This window comes from Saccoglossus kowalevskii, chromosome 1, assembly GCF_978046115.1.
Source record: "Saccoglossus kowalevskii chromosome 1, keSacKowa6.1, whole genome shotgun sequence".
Lineage (NCBI taxonomy): Eukaryota > Metazoa > Hemichordata > Enteropneusta > Harrimaniidae > Saccoglossus > Saccoglossus kowalevskii.
In genome coordinates this window covers 19,952,867-19,974,570 of record NC_140641.1, presented here as the reverse complement: position 1 = coordinate 19,974,570, position 21,704 = coordinate 19,952,867, and the positions used below count along the sequence as shown (strand labels likewise).

General features: G+C 37.1%; 2 protein-coding genes across 4 annotated transcripts in view; one reads left to right on the top strand and one right to left on the bottom strand.

Annotated features, from left to right (window-relative positions):
* The window catches only part of LOC100368405 (CD9 antigen-like), a 91,814-nt gene that overhangs the window by 4,850 nt on the left and 65,260 nt on the right, over window positions 1–21,704 (top strand). The window contains exon 1 of one of the 3 annotated variants that reach the window (XM_085499771.1): window positions 17,491–17,645. The exons of 1 other annotated variant lie outside the window; for it this stretch is intronic. In XM_085499771.1, the coding sequence (XP_085355897.1) occupies window positions 17,583–17,645 (63 nt within the window). In that variant the 5' untranslated portion in view covers window positions 17,491–17,582. Of the gene's footprint in view, window positions 1–17,490; window positions 17,646–21,369; window positions 21,529–21,704 lie in introns of those variants that run through there. One more of the 3 variants, XM_085499772.1, reaches the window with a different exon arrangement.
* On the bottom strand, window positions 19,717–20,418 carry LOC100368201 (uncharacterized). The gene is made up of 2 exons (XM_002739368.4): window positions 20,195–20,418; window positions 19,717–20,066 (listed from the first exon to the last, which is right to left on the bottom strand). The coding sequence occupies exons 1-2, from the start codon at window positions 20,274–20,276 to the stop codon at window positions 19,738–19,740; spliced, it is 411 nt and encodes a 136-aa protein (XP_002739414.1). The 5' UTR covers window positions 20,277–20,418; the 3' UTR covers window positions 19,717–19,737.

The following is a 21,704-nucleotide window of genomic DNA, read 5'->3' as shown; positions in this document are numbered from 1 at the left end:
CTCATCGCTACAATTAGTTCGGTTAAATCATTCACGCTATTAACCCACTAGAACCTGCGAAATTAGTACTGGTCACATTCGTATTACTGTATCACTTGAACACATGCAGGAATATTAAATCTTATTCAAATTATAAAAAATGGCACTTATTGAAATTTACTATTGAGAGAGAACCTCTCGATATTTTTCGTATTCCGCGTGAAAGGCGAGTAATATAATTTTGATCAGCTTCTTGAACTATTACGTGTAGACACGTCATGATTGGTGATACGTGTTACTTCACAATCTTATCACGTTAGTTCTTGAAACATTTCGATATTGGCTCGATTTCCTGCTACTCTTCTCAGTACTGTATATGTCGGCATATGCAAAGGAAACGAGCCGAGACGATGTGATTGCCGGCTGGCTTAGCACACCGTCGGTCATGGAAACAGTGCGGGTATTACTGACCCTGACGAAGATGTTTTGGGTCACTAATATGACGTCCCACGTATAAATAAGACAGTTTAACGTGCGAGCGTGATGACACACTGTGCGTGAACTTCAGTTTAGCCCTGGGGATATTCAATATCACATAGACAGGCAAACATATCGGCTGAACTCGCACGTGTCTCATCAAAAGTTACTGTTAATCGCGAAAAAGCGCACCGCGGGCGATATCATCCGCCTTTCGGCATAGTAACTGGCGTGGTTAGTATTGTTTTAGACTAATACACTAAATACACATTAAAATGTACTTCCAAAATATTGCTTTTGTGTAAATTTGTTATTTTACCGCTGGACTCCCGCGGAAATTATACGACTAGTATAGTAAAAGGGTGGATATATTAAACGCAGTTAATAAAACAGTATACATTTTATGTGTTGTCATAGTTTCGTGTTGTGGAGTACTATGATCAATTCAATGTATATTTCGCCAGTGTGACTGTGTGAATATAACAACCAACCCCCTCGAATACACAATACGTGACTCGTTTGAAAGCTGACGCTAAAATTTACAGCTTGAATCTCATAACTGGCCCGGGGCACATCCAGACCGATGGTGTTATCGCGGCATCCATTATTGGATTGCGTCATAACGAAAACGTCACTCAAAACCTGACTTTTTTCCATTGTTCTTCTTGGAAACTGATTTCACAAATAGTTAATAATAGAGGAAGTGCTGATTCAGTGCTTGATTTACACAACAATGGAACTAAAAGGGAATGGCATGGATGCTAGTTTACTCAATTTAGCATGCGAGTGCGTTTCCGTGTCCATAAATTCGTATGACACGATCGCGTGTAGCTTGTCGCATCAGATTAATGACGTGTAAACTCAATTTCTATCTAAACATTGATTGTACCTTGTATTGTACCTTGTACACGAACGGCGGCATTCTGCAGCAGCCGACAAGCGGTCATTTTGCATTCGAGTCAGCGGAGGCAAATGATTCATTAATACAAAGTATAGTACTCGTTTTTTCAGTCATATTGAAAAATCTGTCTAAACATTGAATGTGCCTTGTATTTAGAGTAATCTAACTATCTGTGCAGAAAAGGTGACATTTTTAGTACTATCCATATATGAAAAACATAGAATATACCTTGTATTGACAACAATCTGAGCGCCAACATTTTGCAGCAGACGACAAGCGTCCATTTTGAAATCGTGACATCGGCGCTGTCAGTACAAAAGTTTAGTACTCGCTCAGACTGAAAGTCACTTAAAGCTGGCGAACACAAGACTGCAATTAGAAAGTAATTCTTGATAATACCAACGACAAAAATGCACTTGGCATGTTAAAAAAAAACAGTAAATCATTACGACAACCTGTAATCGGTGTATGGATTGTTATTTAATTGCCTTGAATAACTAGACGTTTTGGGTGTAATGTTATTATCAAAATTGCCTGAATAAGGAATTTTAAATTTACTATAATTAGGAATGAATTGTTCGTTTTAAATTGAGGGAATGTTGGCCGAAATTAAATAAAAAAAAACTGAACCTATATGCAATGCATTATAAACTTCGCATTGAATATAATGTACAACTATTATCACACTGAAATTACTGAGCAGAATAAATGTATGATTATGAAATATTTATAATAAGAGTAGAATAATATAAATAACAATATAAATATTTACCGGTTCAAATCACCGAACACACTGTGAAGATATACGCTTACCATTAAAATCAATGAGAAAAAGATTAAATGACATTTTTTTTATGACATTGCATACAATTTTGTTTCTCGAAAAAAAGTATTTCCTCCATTTATTTTCGTTTTATGACGTCATGAACCCATAATGAAAACATCGGAAAATGACATTTATTCTTCATTCAATTATATCAATTATTGTCTAATTTTATCTGTACTGAACTTAGTTATTTTATAATTTATGGGTTTTACCAAGGAATATTCATTAAATCCCGTGGATCATCCCACACACCTGGAATTTAACGGGAAATATGTGGTTCTTGTCACATCGGGTTCATATCCCTGTTGTGTAAGTTTATAAAGTAGAACTGACATGTCTATTTGCAAGCAATGTGCAGAGATATTCTCCCTTATAAAATGAAACGTTATTGATAACAAGCCAATTGGAGATACCAGCCGCATGGCATTGTAATTAGTGTGCGAACACTATAAAAGCGCCATATCTTCGACACGAAAGCCTGACGTCATTCGCAATTACTCGTCATTCACCGACTGCTATCGTTGACATCGCACTAATTTGCATACCAGCTTTCTATTTCCTCTTCAGGCTAATATCACTCACTTCAAATAAAATGGAAGAAACTATGATCTCTGAAAGGTTTCCCGCCAAAACGTTTGTAACACATTTTATACGTTTTTTTTCTATAATTTCTTTATCAATTTTGGATCAAATAGGAATCATTTCCCAGACATAATCAATGTGTGTGCAAAAATAAAATAAAATATTTTGCGACGGAAAGGTAAAAACAGTTAACTTTATGTTCAAATAGTTAAACATTGAAAAGCATATGCGATAATAACTGCGACTGAGAGCAGTCTATTATAACTCCTTATATTAATCCCACTATTGCATGCCATTCCCGCTGATAATCGAAAGGAGGCACGTAAACTGAGATCAATAACCCACTCGATACATTTGTCGCCAGTACTATTAAAGTACTGGCTGATTTCTATTATTATACGCCAATATCGCAGAAATGTCTTGTTGCTATTAAAATCCACAAGCTGGTTTAACGGTATCTATTAAATTCTTGACATTGAACGTTCAATAAATATATTTGTCAGACATCGTAAAAAAGACAATTACTGAAATTGTGATTGCTTTCGATTTTTTTATCGCCAAAACATTTATTACAAGGAGTTCTTGACGATATTTTTTTCTTTCATGTACGTTTCATAATGTTTGCTTCCAATATGTTTACGTGTTTCCGTGATAAATGATATGTTTGGCCGAGTAGGTCATCCGTCCGCCATTTTGTTCTCGTTCTTATTTAGTTACGTTATAATCAGTAAAGTTGTTGCCCGCCGATCTATCCATGGTTAGACAGATAAATATCCGACTTACCTGAAAACCCTAAAAAATAAACCAGTTATAATTCCGACTTCTACATTTTTTGAAATACACTGGTTTATTTTCCAACAATGTTCATTATTATTCTTGTCCCTAGTATATTGGTAATGTGTTACATTGTACTTCTAAAAAATACAATCTTATCTCCCAGTGGATGAACTAATACAACAAACAAGTAACCTGTAGAATGCTGTGTGAGTAATATTTTTATATTGATTTTTGTTGCATTTGCAGCAAATAGTTACCAAACAATGAGAAATCTATAGGATTGGATATACCTCTCAGCTGGCTTCACATGCATAGTTCAAGACTGCCTAACCGGTGCTTATACCAGGATTTAGTTGCAGCACTGTGGTCTGTGGTTACAGCTTCATTTTCCGAGTAATCACAAGAAATTGACATTACAATAGAAAATAAAAGACTGGCACTCCCATACAATTAATAGCAAGTGCAATTGCAATTCCTGGAATTGAAACATAGATTTTGAAGTCACTGGTGTAGGCATTGAATAACTTCAAGTTGGCATAAAGACGAGGTAGTTTATTTAATCAGTGCTGAACTAGAGGTTGAAATTATAATTAAGTTCGTTGTCATATAATTTGTTTATTTAAATTTCTCCTGAATTCAAATAGAATACACTGGTGAAAGGATGTTTTTGAGGTGTGGTTACATTGTGTATGGAGTGGTAGGGTTGGGTGTCATATAATTTGTTCATTTTCAACTCTCATGAAATCACACAGAATTTCACTTAATTTATTTTCGATGAAAAGTTTTCAAGCATACGGTGTGAATCAAATTTTCACTGTGCTGTGTCAAGTCTCAATAGAGTATGAGGGAAATGGCATTTTCACAGGAATTTATTTTAGCGGAAAAATGTTCACAGTGAAAGGAAGTATTCCACATTATTACATATATACTGCAGTTTATTTTGATTCGTCCCTGAAATCAAAATCGGTACTTCCACACCCCATATGCAAATGAGGTCTGAGAGCGAATAAAGTAGTCCGTTCAAGAGTAGCGTTTTTCGAAACATAGCAGAAATAAACAATATTTAGAAGTACAATACCTTACGTTTGGGTACATGAATATATTTGCCGAGTGAAATGAAATTTGAACAACAGTAATGGTACTTCTAAGCAGTAACTTATTTTGACTAAAACTAATTTGCATATCACCCATGCAATGATGTTTTTGGTATTTTCACGGTCAATATGCAAATGAACATGGTATTGGCGATTCGCTCCACTTGGATTGCCCTTAAAATCACTTTAATTTTGTGTATCTGTGTGTGTGTGATTTCTAGTTTTTCTTCTGTGATTTGTTTGGCTTGGCCGATTTCGCTCAAACTTAGCAGGTAGGTCACACCTTCACCCTAGTTATCAGGAAATGTATCTCATACAAATTTTGGATACAACACCTCAGACATAGCTCATTTTTCTCAGCTTGAGTGTGGGCACAAAGTTACTATTGGTAAAATCTGAAAACAAATTCTGACCACCGTTTCCATGGAAACAGCCAACAACTGGATTTTTTAATCCCTTCACGCCAAATGTATCACACCCTACATTTCTATGATTAAAAAGCATGGACGTAGCTCATTCTAATCCGCTTGAGTGAGTGTGGGCAACAATTTACTGAGATTTTTTTGGCTTGGCTAATTTTGTTTATAATTGACAGGCAGGTCGTACCGTCACTAATTGGCAAAACAATCCTGGTCCACAGCTACCATGGCAACAGCCAAAAACTGTTTTTTGAATACTTTCGACCCCAAATTTATTACCTCCCACTAATCTTGTATTCATGCCTTTTATTTTGGCTACGTTGCACACCGGTAAGAGATCACCGACGCCGACGTTGTTACACTGTATCAACGTAATCCCGACGCAACTTTGAACTTTGAATGAACTGTAAATGCTGCCTGCAATCTAGAAAATACTATCGGTTGGAAATAATAAATTTAAGGGATTGTTCAGTTACTCTGGCCTGGGGGGGGGTCGGCAGATTCCATTTTGTCAGCTGTAAATCTCAGTTGACCCACCCCTATCAACAACAAAAAGTGGGCGACCCCCTAACATTATATTTTAAAACATGCTGACCCCCCCCCCGAAAAACAAAGAAACATTAACAGTTTTGGCTCTGACATGATTACAAAATGTATGATGTGCATTGAAAATATCGCGGTTTGCCGTAATTTTTAGTGTTTGCATTTAATAGACCAGTCACCTTAGGAGGGGAGGGGAAGCATAAAGCCAAAAAACGACTACAGAAAAGGCTGCAGGAAGTAGGGAAATCTATGCTGCTAAAGATAGTAAATAAAAACAAAGCTGTGGATTACTCACTTGATAAACGCCCTTATAAGATAGAAAAAGAGGATTTGAATCTAGGCGGTTTGAAAACTAATTTGGATTTAATATATCTTTCATATCTTATAGACCAGGAAAGCTTTACACCTGAAGCACAGTCTGTGCTTATGAAAACAAAGGACACTTTGATTTTTGTATAAATTTGTGTTGGATTTTGGTATTTTACAGAGCAAAATGTGCATATTTAAAAGTTAAAAAAACAAAAAAAACTATTTATTCATATACATGAATCCATTTAACTTTTTTGATTTGCTGAACAAAAACTGTCACTGCTCTTTGTACTAATTGCTGTGTTTTTCCGTCTCCAGCTACAATTGGATAAATCCAGTAAATATCTTATACAATGGTGACTTCAGACTTTAAATAAAATAATCTGATATCACATGGATATCACATGGATGTGTTCAAAACGTAACTGTATAATTGCATGGGGCTCTGCCGCATTGCATAATCTGTTAGTTATTTGTCAACTTCAACCCCAAAATATTTAGCCTATAACATTTTTTGCACCAACAAATTTATAGGCAATATGGGTAATAGTTATTATTAAGAACACATTTGTACGATTAACTTTTTAATCTATTGTTCTGAAATAAAATTTAAAAAAATATATGCATAAGCGCGTGTGTGAATTGTGGAAAACAGGGTGACCCCCCCCCCATTCGCAAAATCAAAATCAGTGTGACCCCCCTACTGATCCACCCCCAGGCCGAAGTAACTGACCAATCCCTAACAACAGCATACGTCCTAGCAATAAAATAAAATGACTTCTAAGGACTGAATGTTTTTTTGCGAACTTTGTATACGGTGCCCGTTTTTAGTTATAAACCGCCCGGTTTTAGTTATAAACCGACGTTAGCTTCACGTTCATGTCCTACCATGGCAACAGCCGAAAACATATTGCTAGTTTTTATTTTAGTGGAGTGGATCGCCAACCGGCTTGTCTTCATTGGCAAAATCGTTCAGCAACATGTTTGGCATATTAGGTGTACATCACATGGACTACTACGATTGAGAGAACTTTATATATGTTGAATGAGTTTTATAAACCCCGAAGGGCTCTTGGAAGATCCACCTGCAGTAAAATTAGCGATTGCCATGGAGGCGCAACCATCAACATCAAAATCCCAAGAGGTTTCTGCTGGCGACGTTACCCAGTTCCAAATAAAGATCACCAACGCCAAATAAGCAACATTTTAACCGGTAATCAAGATTAATTCAATCCACGGCTAACAAGTAACATCACAAGTGAAGTTGTAGCGAGAAGCTCAGGGACTACTGCTGACAACGTAAGTCATGCTTGCGTGCCTTCACCATTGTATTCAAACGAATCACGTGGTGTGCCGTTCTCTTTCAAACCCGGGATTCGATCAATAGGGGAGTTTCAGTAAAAAAACACATTACAAATCATGCAAATTCAACATTTTCAAACCAGTATACTAAAACAGAAATGCTCAGCGATGCAAAAGAAGGACAGATGTTACTTTTCATTATACACATCTATGTTGATACAATCCCTCACATATTCTATTCCCAGTTATACCTGCGTAAATGGATTAGCCTCTTTTGATGTTGACATTCAGACTAAAAACACGTGATAGGCTGTTAACATTGGCTGTTGCATACACTTTCGCCGGTCTGGAAAATGTGTTTAGTTAGCTCTCATTCAAGTAACAATGCAGATTTCCCAGTGGGAGTGAAACTATTCGACTCTCCCATTAAAAAATAGGGGTGTTTTGAGCAAAAAAACGAATAACCCTGGAGTGCACACAACACACTGAATTTCGGAACAAATCTTGCATTATTTACAGCAGCAGAATACCACAGAAATATCAGACGAAACATGGAAACACTATATATATGTATTTCGGCCTGAACCCTCTCTATTGCAATTCCAGGAATTACCCCCCATATGTGCAACCATTTTCCACCTTGGTACCACCCAAGCCTGAAAACAAAATCTTAATACCACGCTGAAGCGTTTGGTAATGAAAGATGTCGCACTGGGATTCCTGAAATTGAAAATGACAACTTACAATCTAGTCTAGCTCGGTGAAGCCTGTCATCCAAATCCCCGTTCCAAATCATGAGTATAATGACAAACTGAGCATTTAGGGTTAACCGGTGATGTGATGCTACTAGACACGTTAAATGTATTTTATTGCAGTGATATCGAAATAACCAAATCACCCGTCGACTTCATTCGTGATCGTGAAATTGCCGTTTCGGTTCATTTATGGAAGCCACCGAAATAGAGAAACTGTTTCCAAACGAAACTAATTAACGCTGTGCAGGCCTGGTAGACGTTATTTACGTTTTGTGAGGTTGATAGAAGCGGGCGAAAGGAGAGGTGGTGACAACCGTTTTTTTTTTTCAGGATTTCTTCTTTTAAAAATATGCATTTTATGTGAGAAAGCCTCGGGTAGGGTAGCACAAAACATTTAGAATGGGTAGTATGGATGGTATTTTACAGCCTAGCTCCTAAGTTTGACGGAATGGTTTTGGAAGCGACGTTGACGTACTTAATTCTCGACATGTTTCGGAGTGTAATCTTATTCGGTTTTAGTTTCCACGGAACGTATTGTTAACTCTTGTAATTTAATTTTTTCGCATGGTAGCGTCCATCTGCCACTCCATGCTAATCGTTTTCGGAGATCTATGCAAATGACCCCACTTCGCTGCGCAGTCGATGCGTGGCTGATTGGACGACGCGTGGCACGTGATGCGTTCGGGTTCGAGTGAATTTAGCATGTCTGCTCCAGTATATCACGGTCACTAGAACCGTGCGTATATACAGTAGTTTTCACACTAGATCGCGATGGCGAAACCAGTTCTTCGAACATCAGGCGTGATTATATTCCCCACATTGATTAAATTGTTTTGGGAGTACTGGGAGTAGGTTTCAATCAATATGCCACGATATAGCCTGTCGAAGTCGCGTGCGTTGCGCCCTCCGCGGTGCTTCAAACTCAACAGGTCTGATACCGTTCGGCCGGCGAGGGCCTACTCACGCCTACATGTCAGGCGAGTCACATAGAGAGACTTCATATTTTTTATAAACTAATGCATGAAAACGCCCCCTAGAGTCTAGATTTGTTTTAATTGTAGTATTGCGATTTTCTAGAAGAAGTTTTATGACATTTTATGACCGCTTGGGTTTCTTGCTAGTTTAATATTCTAAATGACGTCAACAACTAATAAACTAGTTTGAAGTTCAAGATGGTTTCACAGGTCTGAGGATCAGCGATGCGTACCTACCCAAGAGTGTTTCTGTTTTTCCCAAGATACAATTGTATTTCAAAAACTGTATCATTCAATTTATTGATTATTTATTTAATTGTTTATTTAAAAAAAAAAAAACTTGCGCAACATAGGCCATTTACATGGATTTTTTTAGTAAGAAAAGAAACACATAAACTAGTTAAAAACACCAAACTACACAAAATAGATAGAATAAAAACTAAACAAAGATGCGGTGACAAAAAACGTGTCAATTCTCACTTAGTGGATATAGAGAACCATTCCAGTGATTGTAGCGACAAGACCGTTCTATGAACAAATACGTAAAGAATTACTACGAAATAGTGTGAACAAAAATGGCGGAGTTGATGACGTGGTCAAACAGAAATATCACGTGACCGAAAATCTACTTCCCGGGGGACAAACCCCACGCATCACACAATAGGTTAATTTTTACGAATACACGGCGTCCATTCACAGTATTTTACGTAGTTTCAATCGACTAATTGAATGCTCTGTCCCAGGAGAGCACGCCAACACTCACCTTTATTGACACGAAGCATTTTGCCATGCGCTTGATAAAACTATTCTCTAGGTAATTGTGCCGATGTTTCCGTCGATCCTTTCTGCGATGAGCATGATATCACAGTCTCTGTGATGATATGTAATAATCGTCACGGTTCTAAATTATGTTCTCTTAATTGTATCTAATTACATTTATCGTTATGCTTATTTTAATAACCTTGGCGTTTATTCCTAAATTAACTTGAATTGGTCGAAACTGACAACTTTGAAGGACCCATCTGCGTTGCCCGAGTCAAATTGCAACGAATTCTATGGAATACATAATTTATATTCATAACAGGAGTTCAGAGAGCATGCATATGCAAATAGAACGTCGTTTTTTGTAGAGGGTGATAGTTTCAGGTCTACACATAGACCTTAAAAATATTGTTAAGGTCTATGGTCTACTTAGATATCATTGTAAATTGTCCCTTCAATTGCACCGTGACAATTTAGGGTCCAGTCACATAATTGTTGACATATGTGTTTTAAAAATTGTTTGACAGGACCTGTAGGCTGTGAAATATCATGTATCAAATATAATTTGGTTCAAAATTGATAAATAATAATTTATCGACAAACGAGCAAAATGTCGTGCCACAATTTTGGCGGGAAAGATTGCTGCGTTCAAAGTGTTAAGCCAGATGACGTCATTGACGTCGTCATAATCGACCCAGTAGAATCTCTCACCGGGATGCGAGACGTATTTCACTTTTCTTGAAATTCTAGAAGAGAACATAAATAATTGACCTGAAACTAATAGGGCATGATGATGGCGTCGAGCGCAGACATTTTCAGTATAAACGTCTACTGTTCACACTATCCCTGTCCAATAAAACCGCCGCTGGTGTTACATCGTACTCGGCAAATATCTACGATGATTGTATCTTGGATAAAAACAAACATACGCAAGTGACAGGGCACCATCAGTCTTCCGTAATCTGGCGTTGATGAAGATATATGTATCCTGTCTGGGGGTTTGGCCATGATTTTTAATGTTACCTTTTGTTTTTTATTTGTTTTCGCATCAGTCCACTGGGGGCTCACGTTAATTGACTCGGTTTCGCTGTGATACACACATTGCTTGTTTAGAACCGGTAGTTGACTTCAATTTTGTTTATCACATTTTCATATTAACGCGCGATAGTCGCGTCGCGTTCGAGGGATTTGAAAATCAACGAGTACCACTCATACTTCCATTGTGCTAGGGAGTAGTACTATCCATATTTCTAGCAAGCTAGGGAATCCACATAAAACTAAAACACTATTTCACTTCTTGTTCCGAGACCCCGTGACCTCTACAATAACGCATTTGGTATCGGGACAGATCTCGAAACAGATTCTAGATCTCAGTGAATTCAGCCTCATGCAATACCAGAATGTGTGACCTTTAGAGGCATGCGTAAGTACCAGGATATGTGACCTTTAGAGGCATGCATAAGTACCAGGATGTGTGACCTTTAGAAGCATGCATACGTACCAGGATGTGTGACTTTTAGAAGCATACATAAGTACCAGGATGTATGACCTTTAGAAGCATGCATAAGTACCAGGATGTGTGACCTTTAGAAGCATGCATACGTACCAGGATGTGTGACCTTTAGAATCATGCACACGTACCAGGATGTGTGACCTTTAAAGGCATGCATGAGTACCAGGATGTGTGACCTTTAGAGGCATGCATAAGTACCAGGATATGTGACCTTTAGAGGCATGCATAAGTACCAGGATGTGTGACCTTTAGAGGCATGCATAAGTACCAAGATGTGTGACCTTTAGAAGCATGCATAAGTACCAGGATGTGTCACCTTTAGAGGCATGCATAAGTACCAGGATGTGTGACCTTTAGAGGCATGCATGAGTACCAGGATGTGTGACCTTTAGAAGCATGCATACGTACCAGGATGTGTGACCTTTAGAGGCATGCTTAAGTACCAAGATGTGTGACCTTTAGAGACATGCATAAGTACCAGGATGTGTGACCTTTAGAGGCATGCATAAGTACCAAGATGTGTGACTTTAGAGGCATGCATTTTAAAGTTACAAAAGGTAGATTAACTGCAATCGTGTAATGATCTCAAGGCATATTCAATAATACATTGTTGGAAAATACTGAAATAACTTCATTTGTTTATTGAAATGGCTTTAGTTGTTGGCGTATCACATTTTTTCTAGTTTTTTATGGGATAGGACCACCCTGTTTTTTTTACACGAGGGGTGAGGTCATTGGAATTTGGTTGTTGAGCAAAAAAAAAATATGACCGCCCCCAAAAATGACAAGTTAGTATGCGGTTACGGAGGAAATAAATATAGTACATTGTTTGGGCTGACCCAAGGGTACCGGAATATTTGAACAAACTTCAAACAGCTTATATGGCTTCGTATGTTGTGTTTAAATGTGCATTTTACACGTACATATGAAACAGTTTCTTCTGAAATTATGGCTCGAAAAACAGTTTTCATAAATGACTTTTCAGGACAATGTGGCATTCTTCTTAGTCTATTAAAGGAATGCCCTACTCTCGATGATCTTCACGATCTTATACGTTCGAACATTTCTAATTGTACATTTCATAGAATCGATGCTACACGTCACATGACTTAGCAAGGTCGATGCTGTTAGCCACAGTAGCAAGTTAAAATGCAAATGAGGTTTGCTAAAAAGGAAACCACATCTGTTCAAGTACATGTGTCGAGTGACAAGGCGCATTAAACTCCATGGAAATGAATTCCATTGCATTAGAACCGGAGGAGAAATGATAGGAACCGGAAGTAATGACAGTTTTTTGCTTTTTAATCAGGTAAATTGAACACCACACACTCATAAAAATGGAGACAGCTTTCCGGTTTTTGCGCATGTTCAAGGGCAGATGACGATAGTTATGGCGCCAGGCGCTAACACTCTTTTCAATAACGTCTACTGAGAGGCCCGGGAAGATGACACTTTTGAATTTAGGTCGGGGTCAATCACCGAATTTCGATATACTCTGGAAAAGTACCATGAATTTATGACCCACTGGGAACATACACTTTCGACATGTTAAATGGAACACTAAAGTTAAATTAGTTTACGTAATTCTCTAGTAAATCCATAATTCTGAAATTGTTGCAAATTGAATTTACAGTTCATGAAGTGGAGTAATTTAATTCAAAATGAATCCCGAATTTGTGGGATGTGTATCATTTTAGGCATGGATATAAGTCACAGAATATATATTTCAAAAATAGCAAAATAAATTGTGATTTTTTTATTTAACACATCACTGCATTTGGGAGAGGTACTCAGAGTGTGTGCCGGGGTACTTCGTATACATTTATTTTAACGATATTATAACATTCCCAACGATCGCACTTCACGGTCCAAATAAGATTTGTCAGAATTACGCCCTCATACACGATTTTACTGAGTTTGACTTCAGACCATCAAGTTCGACTCTCCGCAATAGCTGCACGAATATAATTTTCAGTGTTTATGTTCAAAATCGTGCACTGTTTGCAATTTCATACCATGCTTGTTTTTTTAAACATTTCAATTAAATGCAGCAAAGAAAAACCTAACTTTCGATTCGTAAGTGGGATTTTGAGAAAAACAGCTGGTCTGAAATGGACTTATGCGATGACTACCAATGCGGTCGAATCAGCTTCAGTTCGGGACAAGTAATTATTCTGACTGTCCCGTGTACTATGTATGTTGTACGTCCATTCAAGCAATGTCGTGAAATCTTACTACGAATACAACAGAATTCTGAAGAGGCAAACCTTAAAATACAGGGTGAAAAAGTTAAAATTCGGGAGCTGTCTCAGGAGCAGATCTTAGGCTTGCTTGCCTTCAACAAGCAGTTTGACATTTTTTCTCATTTTTACATGTAGTAGTTCCCATGTATTTTATTTCCAGTGTCTTTTTTTTTTTTTTTATAAACTCTCCTCCCTCAAAACACCTCCCTACTTATATCAGCAGAGAAATGACTAACCCGAGCCGCACTGCGCGGCGTTCTGTGACGGCAACTTCTGAACTACTAAAATTACACACCAGATGAAGGGCTATTCAAGTTGTGCTCGCAGGAATACGCGGCGAAGAAAGCTTTAATTAAGACAAATGTGTCGAGACGACTCTGCAAATACAAATAAATTGCTTTTGAGTTTAACTCGGATCACATGGATTACTGAGTGTAGCCTTAGAGTAGTTATAACGACTTTGTATTGACGTAGTTGTGATTATGATGAACGAAAATAACGTGACGTGGGTGGCGGTGCTCGGCACAGGATAATTAACGAATTAACGGCAAAGACAACTTATGTTCAACGTGCATGACTTTTTCATGGTTAATGGCTGAGCCCTGTTTGTGATTCAAAATTATTATTTGGTTACAATTTACAAAATTGTTAATACTCTGGAAAAATTTATGTGGCGTTCAAATTGGTTTCGGATTGCCGTAGGTGGCAACAGAACATTTCAGGGTCTCATTGATGTTACACTATATTCACAGTCTAGAAATAATTTGTCCCGTTATAATTGATTACAACACACCAAAACTAGGAAAATAGGAAAATCTGCTTAATGGAAATTGCCCATTTGAAAATTTCCGGCAAAATGACGCCATTATTATTGGCACTATCTAGTCTCATCGCTGAGTTGAACCGTAATAGCACAGATTATTACCGGGTGTAAACGTCACATGTTTTTTCGAAAATACAACACTAAAAGGCGGTGATTTCCTTGAGCTTATTTTTGGGAAAAGCAATGGAAAAGCAGAAGTAATTTTGGCGTTACAGAAGCGCTTTGTCATCAGAGGGCGCGATGGTATTTGTGAGACATGCTGCAGGGTACGGTATGCCGGGGAAAACAATGAAGTACATTATCCCATGGAGGTACAAAAGAGAAGGCGTGAGGACGCTATTGTTTCCGCTGGCTTCATGGTGCTTTGGATTTGTTTACTCAGTACACATTGTAATTAGTTTGCAAACACGCTGTACAATGTCACAGTTAATCGGCTTACGTGTTTCGGCTGTATTCGGAAGCTTCACGAAGATTCTCAACGCACTGCGCATGCCCGAAATGATTATCCTGAAGTTCAGAGTTTATATCCGATGAGGGCGTTTCAATTCAATTTATTTATTTATTAACACGTACTCACTCCCGGAGAGAGTGGCAATGGTTACAGATAATAGTAAAAGTATACAGCACCAATACACTAATAAGGAAGTAATAAAAAAAAAACTAATCTAAAAAAATAATAAAACAACCCCCTTCAATTAATCCAAAATGTGTTGTCTAATTTCAAAGCACTATACTGTGCTACCTGGATGACAATATTATCATTATTTAACAGTGCAGTGAATTGTTCTTCAGGAGGCAGGTTGTGAAAGGAGTCACATCAGCCGCTGTATCAAACAGAACACTACGTCTATTACTGTATTTGGGACACTCCACCATAAAATGAAATTCATTTTCAACGGTATCTTGGTTACACATGTCACAAACCCTGTTACTGAGTGGAGTACAATTGTGTCTGCCAGTCTCAATTTTGAGGGCATGGTCACTTAGACGGAACTTAGCCAGACTCGTTCTCAAATCAATGTTTTTGATATTGATGAGATATGATTCCATACTGATGTTGAATTTAAATGTTCTGTAAGTTCTGAGTTTGTTTTTTCCCTCAGACTTTTCACGAATATCACTATGGATTTCTTCTTTCCAATGGGATGTAAATTTATGTTTGAGGTTGGACTTGATGATATTTATGTCTATTGGAGTTAATTTATCACTTTTATTAATTAAACATTCCTGTTTAATATTCTTCAGCAAGTCTGTAATTTCTAAATACCACTTAGTTTTTAGGCTTTTATTAACTGAAATGCTTCTTTAAGGAAAACATTTTTAGTATTTTTAATGCGGTTGTAATATTATTCGATATATATTCGACTTGAGCGAGATCATAAATGGCGTGGAGTAGACGTTGTATAACAACACAGTAATTACATACATACACTTGTACGATCTTCTTGTTTCTGAAATAGCTATTGACCCAAATAGTCTACGGGAATCGACCATATCCAATTACCAGAAGAAACGATCACCCAGTTGTAAAATTACATACATTACAATTTTAAGTTATTTCAACGAAATTACGTTTTTAATGTAGTATATCACGACTCAGACCACTAAAAAATTCTTTAGCTGTCTGAGATCACGATATAGGTACATGATTTTACTTCATTAACTTTTCGAACGCCAACGTCAACTTTCATTACCATCTACAACATATACATGCATAATTGCGTACCTATTTGTCTAACATTAAAGGTCGTCGCGCCGCGTCCTGTTCTATATGGGACTCACAGCGACGTATACAACGCGTGTAAAGTACATTGTTTATTTACATGAAATTCGAACACATGCTGCACGACGACCACCGCCCTTTAATTAATATTAATTTTATAAGACCAACGACGATGGTTTGGTATGTATTTTAACTGACTTCTAAATTAACACATACATATTAACATATTATTGACGTGTTAGGGGATGGTCAGTAATGGACAAAATTAATCGTGGTTTTATTTCGTCTCACATAATATTAGTACATTCCCGTGAATGGCGCCGCCTAGAGGCAAATATTATATTTTGAAATTCTCAACCAATTGACTTACTCGTACATGCTTACAAAAAGGAAATAAAAGACAGATTTGTAGCGTAAATACTGGTTCCCATCATTATGTGGTACAATCCCTGGGATTGACAGATTGATCTTTAAACTAATTGCATCCCGAATATCACGATCGAAGTTTGTAGGATTTGTAGTTTTTTTTCCCACATGTGCTACTGTGGCGACTAGGGCTGCTTCTTTTGTTTTTTTTATTATTATATTCATTCGGAGGACCACCGGGATTAAACTCTCAATTACAGGCTCCGCAATGAAATACATTACACATTTACATATACGATGCGCATACTGTCAAACTTGTTATTTCACTATTTTGATTTTTTTTTGCATATTCACTATGTTTGAATTTCACGAATTTGTCAAGAAAGCAATGAGTTTTATTGTTATTTTACATGTTCACATAGATTTAATTTAGCAAATTTTATTTATCAGCGAAAATAGCAAAATTAAAACCCAGTGAATAATTTATTAATTATACATTTACAGTATATAGAAAAGCACACACACAAAAAAACATTCAAAATAAATACAATGTAAAAGTAAATATTCTATAGTTAATACAAATATATCAATGTATATATACTGTTCTTATATTCAATTAAAACAAGCGAGTATACGCGGAATAACAAAACGCAATATTGACAGATAAGCGAATGCGGACTGATAAATAAAAGTAAGCCTGGTTACATTTATTTTGGAAACGATAAATGACATTTTATTTTCAGTGGCTTTTAAGTGTCACATCAACATTAAATAGCGCCCTCACATAATGTATAAAACATAAAATAACTTGTCGCCGCTGAAAATAATGTAATTATTATACAAACACGGCTATTTAAGATTCTGTCTCTAAGATTTATTACAAAACTAATGAATGGCGTTATCGCAGTGGCACGAGCATCGATTGATAAAACATTTAGTCATTTAATGACATAATTGTTTTTATGCAAACTTGCTACGTAATAATTATAATGAGTAGACACTTTATTCAATATGATGAGTTTTCTTATTTTCCACAAATTATCGATTATCGAGTAAATCTCTGAAAACTCCTCTTTGTTGAGCTGTTGCACCCCGTGCGGCCAATGGAATAATCCACTCTCGCTGCTTTCAGCTCTCATAGACACACATTGCAAAAAGTTGGTGTATAGAATTACGGTACATATTTGACAGCGTTGTTTCCCAAATACATCAAAATGGCAGGCGGTTGCTACAAGTGCTCGAAGTACATGTTGTTCATCTTCAACTTCATTATTTTGGTAAGTACTTTTACCAAACGCGTGTTTCCCCCATCCTAAAACCAGAATCGAAGTTCAGACAGTGATATGTGACTGAATTGAACGGATGTTCGACCGGATTGACCCAACCCTGGATCTAAATACCCAACCCTCTTTTATCGTGACCATTCAGTAACAAAGATTCTTTAGAAACAGTGTTTATCTTATGTTACCACTCCTTCATTGGACATTGTTATTCCGCTAAGTAGGGTTTTCTCCTCTTTGTCTAATTTACAAATGTCAACAACACCAAATCAAGTCCAGCACTCAGCCTCGCATAGCGCTGTTGCACAGTCCCTCTATCACCGGTCTCGAAACGGCCGCTGTCCTATTGTCCTATTGCGCGTAGCGGGTAAATAAACCATTGACACCTATACGTAATCCGCAGTTGACGCAACTTGTCAGGGGTCATCTTCAAGTTGACCCGCATATCATTACCATTAATGATTTACCCGACATGCTTTGCGAAAAAAAATTGTGCGGTTGCGCAGAAGTTTTCAGAACCAGAATCAAAACATTGGAAGTCGATTTTTGAGCAGCATGTCGTGGAAGTACGGAAATGATTTTGTTGGCTTCGAGGACGAAGATATCGAATGGGATTTTGTGATGGGACAGGAAGACTTTTTCCCCTCTAATGCTGCCGATGTTCCAGACGATATGAAAGTACATGTACGCGAATCTGCTAAACGGAGAAATTTCGTCTACGTCTGCCCGACTTGCGACAAGCAGTACAAAAGTTTAAGTGGCTTCAAGGGGCACATGAAAAATGTTCATGATACAAACGTCAAAGGTATGTCCGTTACTATTGCTGTATGATCGAGGGGAATTAGTAAATGTTTGGTCTAAATGTTGTTCGAATTTTTTTTCATATTTTTAGCACAGTTGCATCAGGCAGCTGGTTGCATCTCCAACGATTATTAGTTGTCTGAGATTGCATGTACTTCCGTTTCACGGCGCTCCTGTGACAATATCTTGGGCAAGGAGGAGGCAATAAATTTGAGTACAATAATTATACGAAAAAGAGCCTATTGCTTTTTATTTGGGTCGGCAGACTCGCCGTGTATGAATCAAACTGGGCAGACACGATAACATGAAGTCGACATCACTACCAACTTGTCGCCTCTTGTGAAAGTGTGAATGAGTATTGTTGACCGAAAATCCTCACGATGTCTTGACGAATATGAAAATATGAATGATTTATTATGAATATATTTATTTATAAGTTTTAGTTTCTATCTATGGTAATCTGTATACTTCATGGTTATATTACATTGTTTTCAGTTCCTGAACACTAGCAAACTGGCAATATACAATCTGTGAAAAGAAGGTCCAGTGAAGAACACAGCAGATCAGGTAGACATTTTTTTATTACAGGTTTAATCTCCATAGAGCCACGTTATAATTTTTTTTAAGATAGGCTCAAAGAATTTTTTGTGGGCCTGATTATTTTTTTTAGATAAGCTTAATAAATATTTTTTTCAACTCAAATGTACTGAATATGAATTATTACTAGCCATCTAGTATCCATGAAGGAAGAGCATTGTAATATCCTAAAATAAAAATATAGTAATTTAAAAAATGCAATTACCATGTGCAATAATTAAGTTTTTCCGTTTCAGGTTTTACCAGACCCAGCAGTGTATAACAAATTGTTGTTGCAAAGGCCTTACACCACAAGATGGTTTGGCATGCTTTTTTTAATATGTGGGTAGACAGAAAAACCACAGATGACATAATTAATGTATTTATGGATTTTCGGCCCAGTGACACAGATATAGATGAACTGTTCAGAACATGCATTTTTAACTTTGCAGTGTTGGCAAGAACCCGAAGGGACACCATGGACTACCAGTCTGAAACAGTTGAAGCAGCAAGCACAAGTGAACTAAGTATTGAGGAAGAGCAGGCACTCAGATATTTTGCTGATTACATTCCCTACAACTTAAAGAAAATGGCAATGAAAGCACAAAAGCAAAATTAATTAAAATTTGTATTTATTTATTTATTTATAACTTATTTACATCTAACAATAAATACAAAAAACAGCAATATATTAGTATATCTTGTTTTTTTACTATTTTACATTGTTTTCAAAAACAGAAATACTAACACTTCTGTTTGGAAAGAGAAGAGGAGGAGTATCATCTACTATATGCTGTAAGGGCCTTCTCTTGTGTCTCCCTGTATTGCCTGTGATGCACTGCATGTGATAAGATTTTTGAAGTCTGATGACATTCTCTTGATACCCAAAAGCCATAACTGTTGGGTGGTTATTTGCTCCTCCTCCTCTGTGCCGATGCTTACTGAAGTGGGCTTGTAGTGGGTCTTGACGGAACCTCTCACTCAATATAAAATCCACTCCATGGTTTAGTAGGTATTTAGATACTTCTACAAAAGAATGCACTGGGAAAAACAAAACAAAAATAACTCGTAAGATAAATTTTAAATTACTAGCATATTACCAATTTCTGGAAAACTTTACAGTGAATAACAATTTCACATAAAATAAAAATAAGTGCGACTCAACTCACCAGTCATTTTCAATTCATCAACCGTTTGTTTACTAAGACACATAGCATTTCCAGCACTTTGAGAATATAATAACTTCCACATTTAATTCTTACATGTTGCATTGTAGCATCATTAGCAATGGTAACATGCGATTGTGAAAAGTCATCACATTCACTGGACTTTTTTTTCAAATTGCTTGTAGTAACTCTTGGGCCTCCGAAAACTGTTCTTCTTACGAGGCATGGTTGTCAAGAGCTTGTATGGCTTCAACAGCTGCACGTTCTCGTCTGACAATATAAAAATAAAATAAAAATGTAAACAAAGATATTTCACCGAATATAACGAAACAGCAGATACCCAAATATACCTTAACCCCACAACTCATTTGTTAATCTTCATAACAACCAGTATTGGGTATTATTATCTACACCGGATTTGTATTATTCTCAAAAAAGGAACCGAAACGAGAAACTCTCGTTGATGTATTTACGCACAGTTCGGTATCTAAAATGGCGTCGAGTTGAACCACGAGTTTCGAAAAACACACACAGAAAATCTATTTTTCGGGACACAAAAAAAATGTTGGCAGCACAGAACATCTTTTACCGTGAATGGCACCTTCAACAGCACATAAAATAGTGAATTTAGTGATCATAACGTAAGAATATCTGATTTAAAAAACACGACCCATTATCGCAACAATCGACTATTCTCAGGATGTTTGGTCGTATGTGAATAACCAAGATCACACAGTTTTCAAGAATTCGACAAAAAATAATACGATATAAACACTCCCACTCGAAGCAAATACACTTCCACCCGCCAAAACGATGCGAGTTGAAGATTTTGCTAGCATATCAAGCGAGAAAAGGGAACCGAAAAACTACCGACATGTTTTGAGCGATGAACTTTTTGACAAAATGGAGGTCAGAAAATCGAGGTCAAATTTTCAAGATCGAAAAAACTACGAAATATTCGAAATGAAAGAATGGATAATAACTCACCTGTTAACTAATGGTATTTCGCTTCGGTAATAACAAAAAGTTGTTAAATATATGAAATTTTACAGCTAAGAGCAAGGAATAAAATACGGAGCCCTCGATCATACGTTGTCCAAAATGGAAAGCGACGCTATACTGTCACGTGACTATGCGACGCCAACAACCGCTACACGCACTCACTGGATGTTTATTGCTAATCCCCCCTAAGACAATAGGCGTTTCGAGACCGGTGATAGAGGGACTGTGGCTGTTGGTAGTGGAATGAGGCGCTGGGAGACACATACAACTTGACGATGTCGGAGGAATCACGAGTTCTGAATTACTCCAAGTGTTTACAAATTATAGAAGCTGTGGTAAACCATGTTTAATTACTCGTTCGGGCGTGTGTAGACCAACGTCACTGCGCAATCTTCTCCCGAGGTTTTTTACCAGCATGCCAGTTGGTCATTGCGTGTAGTAATTCGTCTATTTTTGGTATTCGAAACTGGGTCGTTATGCTAAAGTAATTCAACCGCATTTTTGGTCGGAG